This window comes from Pipistrellus kuhlii, unplaced genomic scaffold (assembly GCF_014108245.1).
Source record: "Pipistrellus kuhlii isolate mPipKuh1 unplaced genomic scaffold, mPipKuh1.p scaffold_m20_p_4, whole genome shotgun sequence".
Classification (NCBI taxonomy): domain Eukaryota; kingdom Metazoa; phylum Chordata; class Mammalia; order Chiroptera; family Vespertilionidae; genus Pipistrellus; species Pipistrellus kuhlii.
This window is the reverse complement of record NW_023425540.1, coordinates 56,592,316-56,617,271: the sequence shown is the minus strand read 5'-3', so window position 1 is coordinate 56,617,271 and position 24,956 is coordinate 56,592,316. Positions and strand designations below refer to the sequence as shown.

General features: G+C 38.0%; 1 protein-coding gene across 14 annotated transcripts in view; it reads right to left on the bottom strand.

The window, feature by feature from the left end:
- Positions 1-24,956, bottom strand: part of FER (FER tyrosine kinase) — a 242,510-nt gene that overhangs the window by 11,497 nt on the left and 206,057 nt on the right. For 13 of the 14 annotated variants that reach the window (XR_004982824.2, XM_036408936.2, XM_045571831.1 and 10 more), the window contains 2 exons: positions 7,396-7,550; positions 901-1,023 (listed from right to left, as the gene is read on the bottom strand). Coding sequence is in view for 13 of the 14 variants with exons in the window: in XM_036408936.2 (XP_036264829.1) it covers positions 901-1,023; positions 7,396-7,550 (278 nt within the window). In the remaining variant the exon portion in view is untranslated. The remainder of the gene's footprint in view (positions 1-900; positions 1,024-7,395; positions 7,551-24,956) is intronic. The other variant, XM_036408943.2, reaches the window with a different exon arrangement.

Below are 24,956 nucleotides of genomic sequence, written 5' to 3'. Positions count from 1 at the left end.
TGCCATTCCCTTGCCCCAATGTCCTTTCCTTCCTCTCTCTGAACCTAAATCCTACACAGCCTTTAATCAGCACATGTGTCAAACACAAGGCCCGCGGGCCAAATCCGTCCCGCCAGGCCTTGCAATGTGGCCCGCACAGCGCTGTCATCACTGCACTCCGCTGCGTTTCCATCACAATCACAGTTTATGACTGTTCAGTAAACCATTCGGCCCGCGATTTAGGCTGGATTTTAGATTTTGGCCCCTTCTCTGATTGAGTTCGACACCCCTACTCTACAGCTTCGGTGCATCCCGGATGTGTGCCAGGCGGCAGCCTGTGTGTGCACCGCGGGAGGGTGTCTGAGAGGTCAGAGAAGGGAGGCAGGAAGCCATCCTCTACGCCAGTCCTACCACCAGGCCCCTCCCAAGGTGTCAGGGGCCGTGTTGCTCTTTGTCAGAGACATTGGACTGCCTGGCATCACCACCACCTCCTGTTCCCGTGGTGACCTGGGAACGCCCACGGGGTGCCTTCAGAAGCGAAGCGGTACGGAATTCTCAGAAACCTCCTGCAGTCTAATTACATTTCGTTCGCAGTGACACTAATGGTGCTTGTTCCACATGGAATAAAAAACGGGAGCTTGAGGAACGCTCCCCGAGTTCCCTTGACGAAACTGAACGGTGTGCCTTGCAGGTGTCAGGCCAGGCAGGGGGCGTGGGAGGAAACCCTGGAGCTCTCTATTTTCAAAGCTCAAAAGGTTTTTGTTGCTTTTTGTTATATAAGAGCCACGCGATCCATGGGGTTCAAAAGCAGATTTACAAACACCTCTGTTCTCCCTACACCCTCGAACAGCATTGCCCCTCTGCCCCCGCCTGTCCCTGGGGCTGGATGTGGCCAGTCCCACTCCTGTCTTCGGTTCTCACCTCTTTCCACCTGCTCACGTGCTTGCTGGTTTGTCATTCCGGGGTACGGGCACACCCCAAAGCTGAAGGTCTCCCAGAGGAGGATGCCAAAGCTCCACACGTCACTCTCAGAACTGTACCTCCCTAGAGGGCACACAGAACCACAGCCAGGTGAGGGGGATAAGTAGGTGACCATTTCTGGGTTTGCACTTCTATGTCAGTCACATGTTAATATATTTAAACTTTGCCAAAAAACCAGTGATTCTATTCTCTGCACGAGTTTCACTCTCCAAAAAATGAACACCTTCCAAATCACACTCCCCATCCCGCCAGCATGCAAGCTTGCTTTCCCTGTGGTACCCAACTGAGATGGATGGTTTATATAAAAAAGATATGTTTGTACATATCAATGCCTAGGAGATTAAGTTGGATTTCTGCAATTTTGTTTTCTGCCTGCATCATTTTCATTCTACTAAGATTACAAAGTTAAAGCAATAAAGTTTCTTAAATTGTTTACTCATCACTATTTACAGATATTATTCTTACTTGCTTAACGGTCTCCTTTTCCCCACTGATAGTTTCATTTATGGAAAATGTGTGTGTGTGTGTTGAATAGAGTACAAATTAAAGAAGTTGTTTATGTCGGCCAGCTCAGAGAACATGGTGACTTGTTTTGTTGAAGTCCTGAAGCATCTGTTTTACTAGGCTGCATAAGCTAAGCTCACAGATTATTAAAAAAAAAAAGTCTTCCAAAGAAGCAGAAATAAAAGCCAACACCAAATACATTCTGGAGATGGATGTGAAGTCACGGAGGCAAAGCAGAAAAATTCTTTCCAATATCCAACAGGTAAAAATTTAGATTTTTCTCAACATATTTTTTTTTTTTCCCATACAGAGCATAAATTGTTCTAACTAATCCTCATTTGCAGCAGTGTTATAGGAATTCTGAAATGATTTCATTTCTACTTTCTTGAAGCTACTCGCCTTAACCTTTCCATTCCAGAATTTATAAGTGCCCCTCCTCTAAAATTATCCAGTTTCTTTAAAGTAGGATGGCCTTTTCACTTTCTTGAAAAATGTAAAATGAGAACCTCAGTAAGCGTACATATGGTAATTTCTCCAAAGGCAGAGCTTAGAGTATGCTTACTGATTTTCATCGCCAGCTGCGTACATTAGCTTCTTTCTTAGTAGACTAAGTATGGACATTCACTATGATATTTAGCAGGAAGATTCATTTTCTTATCTGCATATCAACTCTTTTTCTTTTTTTTTTTGCATATCAACTCTTTCATGTTTGGCATCCAATATTTAATACCTTTTATGAAAGTCATTCAATGGCTACAGTTAAGACTAATTGACTGAGGAATAGAGAATCAATACCTTCTTTTTGTAATATAATATCTGGACAGATATCTACAAAGGCATATTTTATATAATCCAACACTCCATCTTATATCCTTGAGTTTTGAAGGATAATTTTTAAAATTTATATATTTGTTATTGAGGTAGAATTGATTTGATTTATAAGTTTCAGGAGTACAGCATAATAATTCAATATTTGCAAAATGATCAACACAATAAGTCTAGTAAACATCTGTCATCACACAATTGTTTTTTTCTTTTGATGAAACTTTTTAGATCTACTCTCTTAGGAACTTTATCATTAACTATAGTCACTATGCTGCACATAACATCCCTTGACCCACTTCCTCCATTTCACCCATCCTGAAACCCACCTGTATTTAATACCCATCTATTCTCTGTATCTATATACTTGTGTTTTTGGTGTGTATATGTACTTTTCACTACAGTGTTTTTGGTGTGTATATGTACTTTTCACTACATTGTCTTTATTCATTCATGTATTGATGAGTACTAAGGTTGTTCCAATATCTTGGCTATTGTAAATAATGTTACAGTGAACATGGGGAGTAATTATATCTCTTTCAAATAATGATTTTATTTCCTTCACGTATATTCCCAGAAGTGGAATAGCTGGATTATATAGTACTTTTTAAAATTTTTCAACAAACTGTTTTACTTTGTGGCTGCACCAATTTATAAGCCTACCAAAAGTGCACAGGGGTTCTCTTTTCTCCACATCTTCCACATCTTCCCCAACATTTGTTATATCTTGTCTTGTCTTTTTTTTTTTTTTTTTATAATAGCCACTCTAACAGATATGAGGTAATATTTAATTGTGGCTTTAATTTCCCTGATGATTAGCAACATTGAGAATCTTTTCATGTACCAGTTGGTCACCTCTGTTTTCTTTAGGAAAATGTGAATTCAGATATTCTGCCTGTTTTTTTTTTTAATCAATTTTTTGTTTTGTTTTTGCTGTTGGATTGTATGAGTTCTTAATGAGTTAATATCCAAAATATATCAATATAATCAGATATATAATTTGCAAATATTTTCTCCCATTTAGTAGGTTACCATATTATATAACCAACTAGTCTATGCTAATGGAATAATGATAGCCTATTCAGCAAGTGGTATTACAAACACCAGACCACTCTTTTATACCATATACAAAAATAAACTCAATGTATTTAAGTGTAAGACCTGAAACCATAAAACTTGTAGAGGAAAACAGTAAATTTCTGACATCAGTCTGTATAATGTCTTTTTGGATATACTCTTTGGATATACTCTTTGAGCAAGGAAACAAAAGCAAAAATAGAACTTCATTTAACTAAAAAGCTTCTGTACAGTGAAAGGAAACCAACAAAACAAAGACTACCTACTGAATGGAAGGTTATATTTACAAATGATATAAGAAACCTCATATAACTCAATAACAAAAAATATCAATATGGTTAAAAAATGGGCAGAGGAGATAAGACATGCATCCCTATGTTCATTGCAACATTACTTATAATATCAAAGATACAGAGGCAAGATATCCAACAGATGAATGGGTAAAGAAGACATGAATGAATATTTTATATATATAAGTATATATATATATGTGAGCACTGGAATATTCATATATATATATATATATATATATGCACACTAGAATATTACACTGCAATAAAAAAATGAAATCTTGCCATTTTTAAAACATGGATGGACTTAGAGGATATTATAAGTGAAATAAGTCAGACAAATACTGTATGGTTTCATTTATATGTGGAATCTAAAAAAATACACCAAACAAAAACAGATATAGAAATAGAGATCAAACTGATGGCTATCAGAAGAGAGGGAGTAGGGTAAAGGGGAATATACATAGTAATCACACTGTAAAGTATAAAAATGTTAAATCACTATATTTTACACCTGAAACTAATATACAATAAATATTTTTTTAAAATACTTAAACCTGGCTGTTAAGAGATATCTGGAATTAGAATAGTGATTTGTAAATAGTAGTTTGAAATTCAATCAAAATACACTTTTATTAAAAGGCAGAATTTACTTGGCATAATTGCTTATAAGTAAGAGGAGTTGTAAAGGCAATATAATGTAGATCTAAAAACAGGTATAAGAACAAATTCCAGAGATCTGTATTTTACTGGTAAGCCTTTAGGATATCCCAAGTCCAGGTCACTTATAGGGATGCTATAAGAAGGGGCCTAGCAATGTCTTTTCTTTTATCCAAAGAAAATCTCTGTGTAAATACAGGAGTTACAATCCTATCTTCCAACGTGTGATTGATCTCCTTAGAGTAATAACAAACACCACCCCAGAGAAGAATCATAATGGAAACTAACAGAACTGCTACTTTCTCTAAATATGAGGAATAGTGGAAGCTCACAAAAGCTTCTCTTGGTAGCATCTGGGAAGACAAACTAAAGATGAGGCTTACTATCTGTAGAACATTAATGTTGAAAACTTCATTGTTGCCAACTAGAATAGCCTTGTCAACTTCTCATAATGGCAACTACCTACACATGTCTATCCCATGTATCCTTGATATACACAATAAAGAGATTCTAGTTTCTGCTCCAACTAAGTCCCAAACCGATTATATTCCACGGCTTTATATGGAAAATATCTGTTGGTTCCTCAGAAAGTTAAATATAGAATTACTATATGCTTCCTAGTATTTAAATAATTGAAAACAGGTACTCAAATCCATGTACACAGATGTTCATAGTGATGCTATTCACAAATTTCAAAACTGCTGAAAAATACATCAATGGATGAATAGATAACCTGCGGTAAATACATAAAGTGGAATATTAATCAGCCATGAAAAGGAATAATAGTCTGCAATATGGATGAATCTTGAAAACATTATGCTAAGTGAAAAAAGCCACATATTGTATGATTCAATTTCCATGAAATATGTCGAATAGGTAAATCCACAGCATGAAAAAGCAGGTATGTGGTTGTCAGTGTCTCAGGAGAGACAGTAATGGGAAGTAACTTCTTACTGGGTAAAGGGTTTTATTTTGGAACTATTATATAGATGGAGGCAGGGGTTGCACAACATTGTGAATTGTACTAAATGCTACTGAATTATTTACTTTAAAATGGTTAATTTTGTTACATGCATTTTATAAAAAGGCTTATTTGTATGAATTTAATGCCTAAAGACATTTATAAATGCCTTATTTCTCATGACGTAATTTCTCATTTTAAATCAACAAAAATAATTTTATGCTATTTTAATTCAAACCATACTATACCCATTCACCAACCCATGGCTTTTATGCTGCTTCTCTTACTAAAAGTGCAATTTTAATTTCACTCAAAGCACAATCCATTTCTTTCAAAATTCTTGAGCTGCTACCCATCTAGTTATGGCCCATTTCATCCCAACCACAGATAATGCAAGCTGTATTTATATCCAATTACAATGGCACATAAAAAATTCAAGTTAAAAAAATCCCTGCTGTTTTAAAATGCAATTCCCATCTCTTTCCACAAGATTTATACAAGTTCCAGAGACTGAGATGCTAAGAAACCATGTCAGTTTTTAGAGTGAGTAACTCCAGGATTGATTGGCTTAATATTTTAGGAACCGAACATTAGATGAAGTTATAAGAAATTCAAAAGAAATACCAAAGCCATAGCAACACTTTTACTCTGCGTATAATCTGATTCTTAAAATGAAAATCTGGTAGTGACATCAGCATCATGGCAGAGTGAGAAAACCTCTTGGTCTCTCCCCTCAAAATAGATTAAAAACTTACATAAAAGACCTAAAACAATAAAAATACATAGATAAAAACATATGAACTAAACTATGGATCATGGATCTTAGTCTCAGAGAGGTTTTTGTGAACTTGACCCCAAAGGCAAAGGAAGTTAAAGTAAAAATAAATGAATGGGACTACATTCTACACAAATAAAAAAGCCACCAACAAAACAAAAAGGCAATCAAATACATAGGAATATATGTTTGCAAACACTACCTATGATAATGGGCTAATATCCAAAATATATGAAGAACTCAACAACAAAACACTTCAATTTATAAATGGGCAGAGGACCCAAAGAAGACATACAAATGGCCAACATATATATATATATAAAGATGCTTGAATTCACTAGCTATAGGAAAATGCAAATCAAAGCCACGATGAGATACCACTTCACATCGGTTAGAATGGCTATTATCAACAAGACAAGTAATAACAAATCTTGGAGGGATTGGAGAGAAAAGGGAACCCTCATTCACTACTTGTGGTTATGTATTCTAGTACAGCCTCTATGGAAAATAGTATAAAGGTTCCTCAAAAATTAATAAAGCTAGCATATGATCCAACAATCCCTCTTATGGATATCTGCATTTATTTTTAAAGATATATGTACCTCAGTGTTCACAGTAGCCAAGACATGGAAACAACTTAAGTATCCTTTGATGGATGATTAGATAAAAAAGATATAGTGCATTTATACAGTGGAATATTACTCAACCATAAAAAGCCTTTGCAACAATATAAATGGGTCTTGAGAGTATGATCTAAAGTAAAATGAGTCGGAAAAGAACAAGAACCATATGACTTCATTCATATGTGGGATATAAAAAAATATGTGGGATATAAAAAAAAAGTAATAAATGAACAAGTAAAACAAATTCATAGACACAGACAACAGTATGGCAGTTATGAGAGGAGGAAGGATGCAGAGGGTAAAGAGGGTCAAATGTGTGGTATTGGAAGGAGACAACTTTGGATAGTGAACACACAATGCAATATATAGATGATGTCATATAAAATTGTACACTTGAAACTTGTATAATCTTGTTAACCAATGTCACTCTAATAAATTAAAAATTTTAAATAGTTTTTCAGATAAAAAGGAACTCTCAGATTTGAAAATGCTTGTAAGTCATCATCTTTTAAAATTAGCAATCTTACATATAACATCTGATCAGAAAGGTCAATGAATTAAGTTGGTGCTCATGTTTAAGTGCAAAGTATGAACATTTTATACCTCATTCTATCTTGTACTCTGTTGTACCCCTCTAACTTTGCTTGTGAATGTTTTGTTCTGTTGGAGCCCTTTTTTTTTTTTTTTTTTTTTAACCACCAAAAGGAAAGTGTCCGATCTTACCGTAATTAAGAGCTTCTGGTGCTGTCCATTTAATGGGAATCTGCTTTAAGCCAGAAGATGAATACACTCCACCTTCCTCTTGGCGAGACATTCCAAAGTCACTGATTTTCAGAATATTGTTTTCACTTACCAGGCAGTTTCTTGCAGCAAGATCCCTAGGTTACAAACACAGAAAACACCCTTATTAAAACAAATTGAAAGCCACTTTCACATTTATGACTTCTGCACTTCGCACTTTTTTACATTTGCAATGTATTTATAATGAGGCTAAGAAAGCTTGTGATCTAACAGTCTCTCCCATCTTTTCTGTCACAGATAAAAATCATCCATACCAACATTTGCATATGGAACAGTCCATATGCTAATTTTTTAGGCACCACATCCATTTCAATTTAAATAGAAAAACTGATTCTAGGGTTAAGAGAAAGTCACAAAAGAGAGGCCAAGCATTATTTCTCCTTTGATTGTGTTCCTAGAGCATCACCATCCAACACAGCTTTCTGTGAAGATGGAAAGGTCTCCATCTGTGCTGAGCTATTTAGTAGGTAGCCATTATCCACATGTGGCTAATGTGACTGAGAAACTGAGTGTTTTATTTTATTTTAGTGTATTAAATTTTAAGTAGTTGAGTGCTGCTAGTAGTTACTGAGTAGTAATCTGCAGTGCAATCTAGAGCTTTTCCTGTTGTATCTGGGTCAGGCAAAACTACATGATGATTTGGCCCTGTCTCTCCCACTTCATTTTGTTCCACTCTTTCCATAATTTGCTATATTCTAGACCTACTGAGATTCTTATTGCCCTCCTCCCCGCCACTACAAACATGACAAGCATTTCTACTGGAGGGCCCTTCCCTTTGCCTGGAGTGCACTCTTAGACTTCTGCATAGCTGGTTCCCCTTCATTCTTAGCTCAAATACCCTCTCCTCAGAGACATCTGCCCTGACCACTCTTATCTGATAGAGAAGACAACAGTAAACAAAACAGACCAAGTCCCTACTTTAATTCTAGTGGGGAAAACATACAATAATCAAATTCGAATATATACACACACAATGCTCAGTTAGGAGACAGCAAGATAAAAGTGATGGAGTTGGTCAGAAGCCATCAGATTCGGGATATATTTTGAAAGTACAATCGATAGGATTTGCTGATAGATTAGATGTCGAGTAGGAGAGAAAAAGTCATCATGACCCTAAGATATTTTGGCCTAAACAACTGTACTATAAAGTTATTGTGTTCAGTAGAGCTCAGTAGAGGTAAAAAGATACAGCATGATAGAACAGAATGAAGGTCCGGAAATGGATCTACAAGTATATGGTCACCTGATTTCTGACAGAGGTGCAAGGTGCGTGCTGCGTACCTCCCAGTCCTGGTCACTGGGCCACTGACTCCTTCTTGGGGCCAAATGCAAGCCCTCTTGGTGAGAAGGAGCTTTTATTCACTGCAGCATTTTAGGCATAGACAGGATGTCACCTTGGGTACTTTCCTCAGAATAGCACTCCGCCTCACAAACACGTGCACTTCTGTCATCACGACTATCTCCACTGCGCCACCAGAGCAGAGGTATGTCCTCTGTAATGGGGATTACAGTTCTGCTTACGACCAATCTAAAACCAATTCAGAGAAACCTCCAATTCAAGGTAAATAACATTTCGATAACGTCCGCAGAAAACTGTCCTTCCTTTGGGTTGCATTAAGTTCAAAGGAATGGAGATGGTACGTAGCCTTTTTGGCATAGTCTATTAATTAAAGTAAAACCTAGGCTTTCAGGCCATAAGTCTACGCTGTATACTCACTGCTTGCCTAATATTCCAGTAAGCATTAAAGGAGATGGGAAAAACAGATTTGACCTCTGAGCTGAGAAGCCAGCAATCTAATTTGGGAGATAAGGCAGACATTAACACCTTTCCTTCTCCCTTGTTTCCCTCTCCATTTCTTTCTTTATTAAGCTCACCGCTGCCCAACCCTGAGTCAGATTCTCAAGGAGACACACCGGTGTTCCTGCCTCTTCACACAGGAAACTGCTCCAAAATAAGCCAGTATGAGCCAGTGCATTACGACTGCGGATCCTGCAGGAATTCAGAGGTGAGAAATGTCATATAGGCCAGCATGGCGTTCACAGGAGGCATGAGAGGCAGCTCTGTCTCACCGCACGCAGAGGAACAACAGCAAGCACTGCCGAATGCCAAAAGGAGATGGAAATGCCCTACTTAGACCTGCTGAATGATCTTATCGAAGATTCAAAGCAGACTTCTGAGTGTGCAGCAGGAGTGTCTTGCAAGGCATATATAATATGAGACAGGCTAATTAAGGATGAAATGAGAGCAAAGAGCAGCTGCAGGAAACCCAAAGCCAACAGGCAATGGAGATGAGCAAATTTTCTGTGCTCTCTGGAAAGCACAACAGTGGGCACCTTGCTCCGTGGCGATGTTGCTTCTCAGGACAAACGTGATGGTAAACCAGGAGTCTATGCCAGCGTCCCTCTGCCAGACTGCTTTATTCTAAACAACCTTTACTACTAGCAACTATGGTGCCACACGCCAGGGTTTCTCCCTTATATAGGAAAGGAATTAGAGAAATTGTTGCTTTTTGAGGGTGGGGGAAAGTACAAAAGCTATTCCTACTAGGTTTGTATAATACTGAGCCATAAATAGCTATGAACATTTAGGAGGCAAAAACCTCTTTAAGGCCCCAAGGTATCCTCATTCCGATTAAGACATGGCATACAACCAACAATCAAGAGGGTGGGGAAATAAATGAAGCCAATTTCATTTGTCTTACTAAGTTCTGAAAAAGTGCAGACTTATATCTTATTGCTATACAAAAATGTCAATATTGTGACAGTTGCAAGCATATTTTGAGGGCACCAACCTTGAAATATTAGATCAAATACCTGCTCTTGGACCTTTAGAAGTTCACTTACTCTTAACCTCAGTTTTCTCATCTGTTAGGTAGGGATAATAGTATCTCCATAAGGTTTTTGTGAGAATTAAATAAAATATGTAAACTCCTTAGCACAGTAATTGGGAAATAGTGTGTGCTCAATAAATGTTAGCCACACATCAATATAAACTGTGCATTTATCACAACAAAATTTACAATTTAGCCACAGAAACCATATATTGGAGAATCACTCTTTTCTCCTTCTAATTAGAATGACTATTTGACAGTTTTTTTCTTTATAATAATAAAAGCGCAATATGCTAATTAGACCAGACAGCCGAACGACCTTTTGGACTTCATTCTGGATGTCTTTCAGGATGAAGCTGCCTCAGCAGGGGCCAAGGAAGAGGCGGTTAGAGGTAATCAGGAAGGCAGGTGAGTGGTTAGGGGTGATCGGGTAGGCAGAGTGGATAGGGGTGATCAGGCAGGTGAGTGGTTAGGGGTGACCAGGCTGACACATTTAGCAGTTAGGAGCCCCGAACTGCAAGAGGGATGTTCGACTGCCAATTTAGACCTGGTCCCACAGGCTTAAATTGGCAAATATCCCCCGAGGGGTCCTGGATTGCAAGAGGGTGCAGGCCGGGCTGAGGGATACCCCCTCATGCACAAATTTCATGCACTGGGCCTCTAGTATGAATATAAAAGCCTTTCAATTTAGTTCTAATAACAATTGATATGGCATTTACTACATCAGGCACTATTCTAAACACTTTTCATATATTTAGTCACTTAGTTTTCCCAATTATGGTATTTATGCATAACTCCAAATTCTACATAATCTCTTATTTAGCATAGACATCAAATTCCCAGATCACTAGCCAAAGAAAGGGAACTCACATGGATACTGAAAAAATTCAGAACCAAACCCATTGTGAAACACTTGCTTCCATCCTAAATTAACCTGAAAAGCCCAAGGAGAATTGTCTTTGTATTTAACTACTGTGATTAATCTGGGTGCGACGCAGTTTTGTGAAGTGGGTACTCTATTTGCACAGTCAGATGTAAATCTCTGTCACCGTTTTTCTACTATCACCTGGGGGCCACATTCTAAAATGAGATACCAAATCTCTGGAGACTACCTCTGGGTTTACATGTTAAATCAATATTGATCTACCGTTAAATCTCTCAATAAATAGAAGAAAGAGGCAGAGAGGAGGACAGATTATTATAAAAGAACATTGATTGAAAATAAATGTATAAATCTGTTTAGTTCACAGAAACATACCAAATCCCAATGGGTAATTCATCAACAAAACTGAGCTCTGTCTTAAGCGTGCACATTGAAGGCCAATGTCAGAGGCCCCAACAAAAGACACCGCCAAGGACTTGCCTCCAAAGTCAGCCTCGGCGCTAATGGCAAGAGCCTCTAGACCTAACAGACGTCTGGAAGGGAGATTTGAAAAAATGTCCACCCTCTACCATTCGGAGAGGACAAGCAGTGAAAACAGAAGCCATTTGCCTGAGTGACAAATGACATAACTTAAGATGTTGCACGTAGATGTGATCAGTTACTCTGAGTAACAGAGAAAAAAACTGTCAAAACACTCTTTACTGAATAGCCATTGTGGTAACAGCCATCATGATAATAGCTATCCTTTACTGAGGGCTTTATGCCTATGTGCCAGGTAGTGTTTTAAATGTTTTCCACGTAACCCATTTCCTGTCAATACTTGGCTTCATGCATACTAATCGGAACATTAAGTACATTTCTGGTTTTTGCAGAAGTAATAATGCAAACATCTCCACTCGTGGGAGTTTCAGACTAGGGATTAGGAGAACAAAGTTCTCACCAGTGTTTTCCTTAATAAGCTGCGCAAGCGAGTACATCACACATCATTTTCCGGGGCCTTGGGAAGGAGAGCACCAATGCTTGACTTTTCTGAGCACAAGGGCTCCTGTTTAATGTCAAGCACTTTATGACTCCTTTGTACTGCACCCTGAAGGGCGAGTTGTATGTTTCATAAAGGCCAACAGAGAAAATGCAACATGATGCAAAGCTACTAAGAAGAATGTTTTGAGACAAATTTATATATTAATCACAACAGTAAAATAGTACTGAATATTGGTATGTTACAGGACATTATCCTCAAATGATGCCTGATGCAACCTGGAACACTTGCAACAATTTGGAGGAGGCAAGAATCCTTAGTCCACCAGTTGGGAGCAAGTGTATGGTCCTTTCAACTCTAATATTCTGTACGCTCTAGGTTAGGGGTGTTGAACTCAATCAGAGAAGGGGCCAAAACCTAAAATCCAGCCTAAATCGCGGGCCGAATGGTTTACTGAACAGTCATAAACTGTCATTGTGATGGAAACGCAGTGGAGTGCAGTGATGACAGCGCGGTGCGGGCCACATTGCAAGGCCTGGCGGGACGGATTTGGCCCGCGGGCCTTGTGTTTGACACATGGGCTCTAGGTTAAAGGCATTGTCTTCCTGTAATGGGCTGGATGAATCTAGCCACACAGTCATGCTAGATGGTTCTAATGAAAAGTTTTCCATGTTTCCAGTACAGCAGTGAGTGTTAGCAGCTAGTGAATGGAATAATAGCTGGGAGGGTAAGTTACGAGAATGCCACTCCATGCGGCCAAGGGTCCCACCACCTCAGGGCCAAACTATCACAGTGCAGCCTCCTCTAGCTTCTGCCGAATAATTGTGAGCTGCAACCAAGAAAACACACTTCCCAATCATATCGAAATAATAGTAATCATTAAGTGCCGAGTATGTGTCAGGAATGATGCCAGGAGCTTTACCTATTATCCCAATCCCTATTTGCAGTGTAGAGTATCTCTATTATACAGAGAATCTCAGACTCAGAGACTAAACAACTCATGTGAGAACACATAGCTAATAAGTGGCCAAGTACGAAACCTGTTTTTCTCCAAAGTCTTTTCAATATTCTATAATGCTGAGTATTTTTGGGTGTTTTTTTTTTTGAGATATTATTCATATTTGCAATTCCTGAGTAGACAGATTACTACCATTTTGTTCCTGAAACCTGATCTCTTTCCCATTTAAGTTTAATGAAACGGAGTCTCTGACTCAGTGCTGAGGTTATGCTATAACCACTGCAGTAGAAGAACATATTGAGAAGACTAAAATATGCATTACTTTTCTATTCTAGCTTCTATTCTATTTTTCCATTCTGTATAAAGACACGTAACAATTCCCCCATAATCATTTGTGATGGTTTATACTTTGATGATGTGATAGACATACTCACACTGGGCCCTAAATTAAGATATAAAAGGCACATAAAGGAGCAGAGCAACTGTGTAGTCTGATGTACAAGGTGCCATAATGAGCCTCAGGATCATTTAAGTTTTTATAGTCTGCAAAATGTTCCGCTACTAATGAACAAACACACTCTAATTATGGTGGAATGCACCTACATTTAGATGCTAAACCTGCAGGTGGTTAACTCTTTGCAGGATTAACTTTTCTGTGCAAGGGATGCCACCGACTGCACTTTGTTGAGAGAGAGTCAGTTATTGACTATATTCTCCAAGCACCCTGCCCCAATCCTCCCAACCCTACACTTGCACTTTTGCCTCTGTTTGGCAGAGCCTAGTCAACTCTTAGGCCATACCTTTAGGCAGTTTGGAAGACAGCCTCATCTGGCATACTAACACAGTGTCTCAAAAACAGCCCTCTGTACAGAGGGGAAATGTCTAATCATATTTACTGTGACACCAGTATTCTGTTAATGGAAAACACTTTTAAGGATTTATAAGAATTCAAGAGAAGTCATGACTTTCGTTTATCTCAACAGTTCCTTCCTCGACTCCCATTTACGTTCTTTTAAAATGAAATTTTCATTATTCCTATTCAGTTTCTAATGTTGTTATTTTTGGTTTATGAACTGATATCCCAGGTGACTTTGTAATAAATTTTCTTTCAGTGCTCTGATTGCTTTCATTGTATAAAATTCAAAGAGGAGAGTCTAAGTTATGAATTCGGGTCTATTTTATAATTAATTCATTTTTATCTTGAAACAAAGATCTGAAATTCAATTTCCTTTATGTCTATATTTTCTTTCCATAATCAAGAAAGCTTGCTTTATCTTTGTTCAATTTTAATGCTATATTATATTTGATAATATAGTATAAAAATATCAGTAGTCTTAAGACTCAATTTCATACATGTAACTATTTTTCTCTTTTTGTAATTCTAAAGATAAGAGTTTTAAAAGATATTCACCAAATGACCTTCTATGATTAGTTGTTATTCATTCCGTGATTCTTTGATATAATCCATACATAATCTGCATTTTGCATTCATGAAGGATTACTTGTCTGAGTAAATATTAACTTTGTAAATACATGTGTCCTTTTTGGTCTCTTAATGAAATTTGCATTTACCAACTGGCAGACCACAGTTACATAAAACAAGAGTGTCTGGAAGACTAAAGGAGGACAATACAATAATTTATGTAAGTGTAAAGTCTATCATGCCTAAAGGTTCCACAGAATTCTGGTAAATTTCAGTGATTTCCAAATTACCAGAGGGCACTGTGACAGCTGCTCAACAGCATTCTCAATGGTGGGCAGCAATGGAGGCCAATCAATGTTTTTGATGAAATTGCACGTGGAATAACTACCTCTGAAGGAACTGAACTAGGACACAAGGTTTTTACATTCTATAAAATATCAAATTGTCACTTTAGTGACATCAACTGAATTTTAGTTGATATTATGTAATAGTTGAGCCTTTTAGATTATCTAAAGTATTTTAATCCTAACCCAAGGACATGTTCATTGATTTTGAGAAAGAGGGAAAGGAGAAATAGAAAGGGAGAGAAAGAAACGTTTATCTGTTACCTGGATCAAATATAAAACTTAGGTATATGCCCCCTGGGAACTGAACCTGTGATCTTTTTGGTGTATGGGAAGACGCTCCAACCAACCGAGCCACACTGGCCAGGGCTATCCAGAGTATTCTTAAGGCAAAGCAATTAAGAGTTACAATTGCAAACAGAGTTTCCATATTAAGATCTTATTTTGGCATCCATGGTAATTAATCTGGCATTAAATTCATGCCAGAGGTCAATATATCTTTCCCTCTGAGGCCCAACACATTTAATAACAATGATGCCAGAAGAGATGAAGTCATGTCTGGTTATTTGATCCAGGAACTGATTAAGGAGGCAATACTACATGTCTATTACACAGATGGGTTATTATGTTTTAAGAACACACCCTTCTATGGTTCCTGATTGATATACACAAAAACCCATTACTATTTTACATCAAAATTACACATTGTTTTGTACTTTTTGAAAGTACTACCATTAATTGTATAATTACAGATTCCAGTTACTATAAGTATACAAAATAGGATATCTATATGTGAATATGTAGGTGCATATCCACTAATCAGTCCATCATTGGTTCAACTCTCCTCTATTGAGGCCTAACTAGGTACCAGCCCTCTGCAGTGTGCTGCAGAGAAAGACAGCCTCATTCCCACCCTCAAGAGACAGCTATGTGAGCACATAAACAGCAATGCTGGAAATTACAAGTTTGAAGGTTGGGAGTAGGCTCTCAGAGACAGGGGTGGCACAAAACTTAAGGCCACAATATTTTGTACTTCTCTGCCCCTGCACCTGTGCTAACTTGGCAAGGCTGACAAACAGGATGCGGCCGAAGTAACGACGTGAGGCTCTGTGGCACTGGCCTCAAGAACTCGAAGTTCCCACTTTTGCTTTCCTGGAGCACTCCTGATATAAAGAGGAGAAAATAAAATCCCGCAAATGGAAGCTAGTTACTTTGGAGGTAAACTTCCCTGATACACCTGGAGGGAATTTTGGTATCGGATTAAAACAAATCACAGTAAGTGAAATGGATAATGTGGACCCTGAGTTATCAATAAGGCTGACCGTTGTGAGTTATACGTGGTGTCAGGAAGCAGGAGAATGTGATGGACAGTTTAAAATTATTTCTGTAAAAAGATTTAAAATTGAGAGGGAGAAGACCAAGAGGTAAATTGGTTTGATGCCTTAAAAATACGTATGTAGCACTTACTCGTTACCAGGTGCTGTTGTAGGCAAAGCAGTGATATTGTAGAACAGACAAGAATTCATGTCCTCATGGCACTTCTATCCCTCTGGCATGCACGAGTTAACTGACGCATTGTCGAGCGTGACATTTCTAAAAGAATTACTTAAGAACATACTCCATGCAATGTAAAAAGGAATCCATTAAAGGGGAAGACATGGGGAATAAGAAAAAGCAGAAGAAAAGAGTGACACAGTTTTGCCTAAATAATCCTTGATTCATTCTGTTAAAATGGAGGCAAAAGCCTAGATGGTTTCGACATGCTACCCAGAAGGGAGGAGGTAGAGGAAGGAGGGAAAAATAAAAGCATGCTACAGCCATCATCCTGTTCACAGTAGAAGAGAACAGGCTTAGATTGTAAAAAGATCAGAAATGAGAAGCATATGGTGACAAACAAAAAGCAGGGATGGCAAGATGCCCTCAGAAAGTAGAATTTAGGGAAAAGGCATCAATTAGATAAAAAGAAATATCTCTATTTCTAAAAAGTAGAACTCAGCAAAAAGATACATGTTAGTGATACTAAATGGACAATGCAGCAAGCAGTGAAAATAGAAAATTGAGCCATATTCTGAGTTAAGGGCAAGCAGCACAATTTAGCACAGACATAACCGATTCAGAAGGGGGCAATGTTTAAGGCGTGTATCAGACTGATGTCAGCAATATCAACAGAGATGGAGGTAGACGGCATCAGAAGCAAATATCACACAGGGATCAGAGGACCTGCTTTCTAAACAAACAGCAAGGTAAGGAACACTAATCAAGGAAAATGGTATGTAATACTACCATTGCTAACGGAAGGGTTTATTCAAATTCGATCTATATGGAAACAGGAAACAGTAATTATGGAATCCCACACAATACCAGTATGTGGTCTGATTATTAAATAGGCAGTGATGCCATTTTGTGTAGAAGTTGTGCCTGATTCACTGCTTGGCTTATGTGAAGCAAGGCTGATTGGGGCCTTTGGGAACACATTTTTGGGAGCAAATGTGTCTTTGAAAAACAGTGGGCAAGTCTTCTACTGGGCTTTCTAGATATAATCTCAGGATCAATTATTTTTAAATCTAGTTTAGGTTTTCTGGGTGGCTAATTCTATTATTACAACAACGGACAAAACAACCAGAATGCAAATAAGGAATTGGTTTTATTTCTTGAATGTTTCCATAATCCTTTATATTAGTTATATGATGAATGACATGTAAATTTCATCATATTGCCATGTGCTAAACAATGAAGTTGATCTAAAAATGTATCAGGCGCCCCAACTATTCAGCAAAGATTTTCTTCATAGGCTGGATTGTATTTACATAAGACTATTAAAGAATACACTAGGCAGTAATGTTTTAAAATGAATGTTCAATATTTTCTTCAAAATAAAACTGAATACTTTGTACAAAAAGTAATTATATCTTTTTTTTCTGATAGTAATGGAATAAAGATATTTGTTTTCATACCAATATCCAATTTCCCCCCCCCCCTCTAAAAATCACCTCATTGAAGTCCTTTCGAACAATAATAACAAAGAATCCCACACATGCTGAATCAATTTACAGGAAGATGAATGATGAAAAAGAAAAATCTTTATCCAGAGGATACATGGCAGACTGAAACTCAAAGAAGGACCACCATTTCCTAAAATCTCAAAAGCAGCTATTGGGTTTAGCAACATGCAATCAATGGATAATTAAATATTTTAGTCAATAATGTGATTATGAGTAAGAAATGTAAGACAATGCTGAATAGAATGGGACTAAATTATACAGTGGAAGGGAGAGAATTCCAGTCCATAGAAATTTTTAAGGTTTTAGTACATAGAGAAATTACAGAGCCTCTTTTTTCTGGGACAGTTGAAGGATATGATCAACAGACATTTCCTTGACTTCTACTATGTAGCAAGCACTGGTGTCAGAAAAGACTAGGTCTCTGTCCTTGAGGACTCCACACTGTGGTAGTAAACAGGATCTTGTAGGAATGATAATAGAAGCCTACTATGAACATGATGGGCACAAAAGAGGAAGTAGGCAGGGAAAAGATTATCAGGAATACTGCATGCTTGAGTAGAGTCTTGCTAAATGATTACGTATTTGCTAAGGCAATTATCCAGACATGGAAACTATGTTTGACATTCTGGGAGGAAAAAATATCAAGCTTATCCTTACATAAAGGATAGTTTAACTTTTCCAGCGCTATCAAATTAATATAATGAAATTTTCTGAACTTTCATACCAAGTAAAGAATTAAAGGTAGCATGTCACTATGAGATACCTTCACATGGAATTTCAAAACTTAGGGATCACATCCTATATAATAAAAGGCTAATATGCAAATTGACCCTAACAGTGGAACGACTGGTTGCTATGATGTGCACTGACCACCAGAGGGCAGACGCTCAATGCAGGAACTGCCCCCTGGTGGTCAGTGCACTCCCACAGGGGGAGCTCCACTCAGCCATAAGCGGGGCTGACAGCTGTGAGTGCAGTGGTGGTGGCGCCTCTGTAGCATTGCTAAGGATGTCCATCAGTCAGACATCCCCTGAGGGCTCCCGGGCTGCCAGAGGGATATCTTACTTCTAGCTTAGGCCCAACTGTGAGAGGGCACAGGCCAGGCTAAGGAACTCTTCCCCCCAAGTGTACAAATTTTTGTGCACGGGGACTCTAGTAATCAAATAATTTAACTTAAACCAAGCAAATAAATGCATTAAATAATGCTTCTCTTTAACATATGAAAATGTTTCTGAGAATACATTTTTTGCTTATCTTGATGAGATTTTTGTTTAGCCATTTCCAAAGGACCAACAACCCTGCTAATCAGTATTTATTAGAAAGAGAAAGTTGTGGAGGTGATTGCATGGCTCTAAATGGCTCTTTCTAACACAGATAACAGCATGGTGATTACCAGAGAGTAAGGAGGCTGGGAGGAAGTAGGAGAGAATAAAAGGGGAAAATATGGTGATAGAAGGAGACTTGACTTGGGGTGGTGAACACACAATGTAATATACAGATGATGTACTATAAAATTATACAGATGATGTACTATAAAATTATACATCAGAAAACTATAACATCCTATTAAATAATGTCATCCCGATAAATTAAAAAAAATAAGTAAAATGACTTTTTCTAATTCTAAACAGCTAACTGGCCATAGGGCACTTAGAACAGTGAAACTTAAATTCAATAAACTATCTTTGTATTGCTTTATTTTAAAAATATTATCCCATAAGAAAGGTGTTGCTTGAATTAATACCTAAGTAAAATCCTTTATTTTCCTTTAAAGGCTTATAATGCCAGATTATTACAAAAGAAACATAATGCATTTAACACTGTTATATGATATATACTGAGTGGCCAGATTATTATGATCTCTGAAAGCATAATAATCTGACCACTCAGTGAGTGTGTGTGTGTGTGTGTGTGTGTGTGTGTGTATTGGAGGCCCGATGTATGAATTTGTGCATGGGTGGGGTCCAGTCAGCCTGGCAAGGAGGAGAGGACATGGGTGGTTTGCCAGCCTGCCTGATGGTCAAACTCCTGGTCAAGGGGACAATTTGCATATTAGCCTTTTATTATATAGGATATACACTGAGTGGCCATATTATTATGCATTCAGAGATCATAATAATCTGGCCACTTAGTGTATAGTGAAGTTGTTATGACATGAAAAAATATACGTATTTTTTTCCTCTTTATTGTATCTCATTAAGATGATGGATGCCAACTAAACTTATTGCAATAATTATTATATAATATATGTAAATCTAACCATTACAGTGTATACCTTAAATTTATACAGTGATGTCCATTAATTGTAATTCAACAAAACTGAGAGAGGGGGGGGGCAAGAACTAGAATTGTTATGACAAATAGACTGAGTTATTCTATTAAATTTCATGTAACAGTATTTATATATTTTCTATTTCATTTTTTTAAAAGATACTAATAGTATAAAAATGACTTGAGAGCAAGGCAGTCCTGAAAAATAAGTGTCTTTTAGACAAGTAAAATAACTTAGTAAATTATTTCAATAACATGGCCTTAAAATTAAAAAGAAAGTTAAAATATTAATTGTAAAAGCATTCTATTGAAGTTATAGAAAAGGATAATTAAACAAATAATTAACCTTTTAGAAACAATAAAGTTGGAAGCAGAATATATTCACCAATCTCAGTGTCACACTTTGCATTAAGCAAGTGGTCCTATTTTACTACTACTTTTAGTCTTACACATTTACTTTGCTCGTGACCTTTGCACTTGGTGTCTATGTCTGACAAATCCCCAAAAGCCTTTAGTGCACTGTGAAAAGACAGAATTTGAAAAAGGTTAAAATGTTCCCAGTGCAAAAAATAAAATAACACATCAAGGTGTGGTTCCCCACAAACTCCCGCATGCCGCACCCATCAATCTATCAGAATCCCAAGAGGAAGTGCAGAGCCAGAGGGCTATTTTTAGTTTACACTGAGAATCTAGGCAGCAACACTCTCAGTGGGTTTATAGAGTCACACAATTGCTGGGGACAAAGGTTTGTCTCTCCCTTTATCTCTGACCCAGAAAGAGACCCAGAAAAGCAGATATGATGCTGCTCAGGGGCTGCCAAAATTATGTCTACTTTTCATTTTAAAGCCAGATGAAGTAAAATTAAGGGCAATGTAAATGAAAACAAAATATTGAGATGTGAAGAAGGAGTTGGCTAGAACCAAGATTTTGATGGATTAATTTCACCCAGGGAACCAACATTTAACAGCTCTAGGTGAAGTAGAAAGGAAATTTTACATGATGGGCTAGTATTTTGCATAGCAAGTTATGCCTGGAAGCTTCCCAGAATAAGATTTTTCTCCTCATGAAACGTTTACAAAGAATATATATAATTATGTATGAATATTCCTTCAAGGAAAGTTATTAAGATACCAAGACCAAAGGGAGATGAGAGAAAACTGTCTGAACCAGCTCTGCATTTAGCAGCCAGCAGGGCTTCCTGGAGGGTGAGATGCTTCGTGAATCTCTCCTCATCCCTGTCACTGGATTCATCACTGTTTCTTCCCATGTGGTCCGAAGACAAAACAATCAGTATCACCACGTCTGGCATCTGTCTGAATCCTTAAGAGATACCTGTATAGCTCCACAGGCTATCTTTTAAATGTAGGAGAAATCTATACAGGATGCCTTATTTCCAGTGTATTACATCTGAAAATAGTAAGAATGAATGGCATTCCAATTTATCACAAAATATTTATTTGATTTGAGATAGAAAGGTGTCTTGGGCTCGTTTTCTTTGCTTCCAGCAGATGCTCTTACAAGATTCAAGTTAGGATAAAAATAAAAAAAGAATGAAGTCTTTTTCTCATTGCCTCTTTAATAACTATCACTAAGAAAATAGAATTTCAATAGGCAGGTAAATTAAAAGTAGCCAGTGTCCTGTTATCAGCACAGATGATCTGCTTTGTAGACACAGATTACTGCAGTCTCATTCTGCTTTTGTGTGGAGCCAACCCGAGAAGCTTGGGAGGCTGGGCTGGAACTATTCAGACTGTAGTCTGTGAGTCTGCATTCATAATTTGACCTTCAAATGTCACTGAAGTATTGTCTCCAAGTGAAAGTGCTTTCTTTTGGCACCTGTCTCAGCTATAATCCCTGAATCTCATTTTGGGAAACAGGATTCTTTTGACACTATAGGATCCTCTACCATTTACTGTACCACATTTACATTGTACACTTTTTGACAAGTTTTGTTGTATATTTTTTATTTTTTCGTTGACTCCCTGTATTGACTCCCCAATAAGATCTTAAACTCTTTAAAGATCCATCTTACTTTGAATCCCCATAAGCATTCATTCATTTCATAAAGAGAGTGATCGCTGTTCAGAGCATCAGTGGTGACTGTAGGAACAGTAGCATATAATTAAATTTTAAGGCAGAATATGGCATAGTGTCCTAAGAACAACAAAAATATGAAATGATAGCAGAAAGGAGGTAGAAGCTAGATCTGACTGGTGGATGGCAGAAGAATCTATGAAGGAAAGAAGTTGAGCCCCTTGAAGCAAGAGTAGGGGATTTAAAAATTGAAAATTACACCTATTATTTTATTTCCTACTGTGAAAGTACTACATGTTTAGTGTTAGGAAAAACTTGAAAATACTAAAAAGGCTAAAAAGGGGGTTGCAGAGAGGCAACCATTATGTAACCAGACAAAGATTCCATATTGAATATGTACAAAGTAGTTTGCTATGCATGCTCATTAAAAAAAAAATGTTACTAAACTAATCATACTGATTATATTATTCATGTTTTCATAATAATATTCATCCCACTACATTATTTTTAAGACCTTTCATTGCATTGATATATCAATATTTATTTAAGATATTTTAGCTTTTAAGGCTGGGTAGGATTTTAACGCAGTATGGCATGACAGTGACCGGAGGGAGAAGGAAAAGAGGATCATTCTAAGTAGAGGACACACCCTGAGCAAAGGTGTGTGGTCAGGCAAGTGCTCCGGGTTCAGGAAGCAGGAAGTACTTTGGCTTTTGAGGATGATCAGTGGCCCATAAGTCCATGAAGACTGGGACTCTGAATGTTGTCAGAGGCAACATTGAGCAGCTGAAGGTTTCTCAAGAGAGATATTCTAAACAAAATTGATTTTTGGGATTGTCAAAGCAAAAGTAGATGGGGGATTGGAGGAGAGAGGTCGTAATTCTAGGAGATTGGTTTTCTTAAGTGAAGCATTCTCCACACCCTTGTTTTCCCTAATTCATTTGTTTCACAGACACCCCAGCTTTACATAAAACACAGAATATATAATTTTTAAACATTCTTTTTCTTCTAACTTGGATATTCCCTTCCTTCTTCATCCAGCTAAATCCTACTCATTCTTCAAAATCTATCTGAAGCATTAGGCCTTGTAGTCTTTTCTGATAATATTAACACAAAGGCCTGGTGCACCAAAATTCGTGCATAGGAGGGGAGGGGGAGGGTGGTATGTGTGTGCCCCTCAGCCAAGCCTGCACCCTCTCCAATCTGGGACCCATCGAGGGATGTCCGATTGCCCGTTTAGGCCTGATCCTAAGGATCCTAAGGATTGGGCCTAATCTGGCAGTTGGACATCAGTCTCACAATCTGGGCCTGCTGGCTCCCAACTGCTCATCTGCCTGCCTGCCTGATTGCCCTTAACTGCTCCCCCGACAGCCTGATCGACACCTAGCTACTCACCTGCCAGCCCAATCATCCCCAACTACCCTCCCCTGCCAGCTTGATAAATCCTAACTGTCCTACGCTACAGGCCTGGTCACCCCCAACTGTCCTCCCCTGCAAGCCTGGTCACCCCCAACTGTCTTCCCCTGCAGGCCTGATCACCCCCAACTGTCCTCCCCTGCAGGCCTGATCACCCCCAACTGCCCTGCCCTGCAGGCCTGGTCCCCCATAACTGCCCTCCCCTTCAAACCTGGGTCCCCCTCAACTGCCCACCCCTGAAGGCCCGGTCACCCATAACTGCCCACCCCTGCAGGCCTGGGTCTCCCTCAACTACCCTCCTCTGCCACCCATCTTGTGTCCACATAGGGGCAGCCATCTTTGACCATATGGGGGTGGCCATCTTATATGTTGGAGTGATGGTCAATTTGCATATTATCTCTTTATTATATAGGGTTATATAGGATTGCACAGTCTGCGTGCATCTCGCTGAATGGCCATCACAGATATACTTAATCTGACTCTGTCTTAAATGCAGAACCTCTTATGAGAGTTTGGCACCTTAATGCCCAGGTGCATGTCATACAGTAGTTCTCAATACATGCTTGCTGAATAAATACCTGAGAGTTCCTGAGTTCCCAAGACTCCAACTTTAAATGTTACCTGAATTGGGAAGCTAAATTTACACCAAAGACATTCTGGATAGGGAAACTGCAATCTACAATTTTGAAAATAATGAGATTCCATAAAAAGGGGGAATCACTCAGGGAAATAAGTCAATTATTTTTGGAAGCTTATTCTCACAATAGGAAATCTATCAACGGTAACAGCACTGGAGCGCAGAGGCAGGCTTATTAGGGAACTGCCTGAAATGCTCAATATCAGGGAAAAAAAGATCAGAACTTGTTGCCAGTGATCAAATAAAACCACCAGCAATGCACACTCCAACACAAAAACCTTATGAGAAGATAAGTGGTTTAAAAAAATTACAGTCCAGACACGACAGATCAAGGGAAATACAATTTAGAATAGTGAAAATTTTACAATCTTCCCATATTGCTGATCACAGCATTAAGTTGCATTTTATAGTGTTTTCCTAGAAATAGTCACTATGAAAATCTATGTAGCACTGAACTGTTAAAACACTACAGTGTCTCTCAGAAGATAATAAAGACGTGATTCAATCTAATTCTGTATGTATTTTCGATTTCAATTCATTGAAAAATAATTAGTCCACCAGCTTGCCAATCTTGTGGAGAAAGTAAGAGATTGCCCCCCAGTTTCACCACAATGTAACCAGTGTGAAATCCACATAGCTTAGCAGTTTTCAAAAAAGCACTATAATAGTTCTGTTTAAAACAGCCTGTGAGAAACACATGACTGG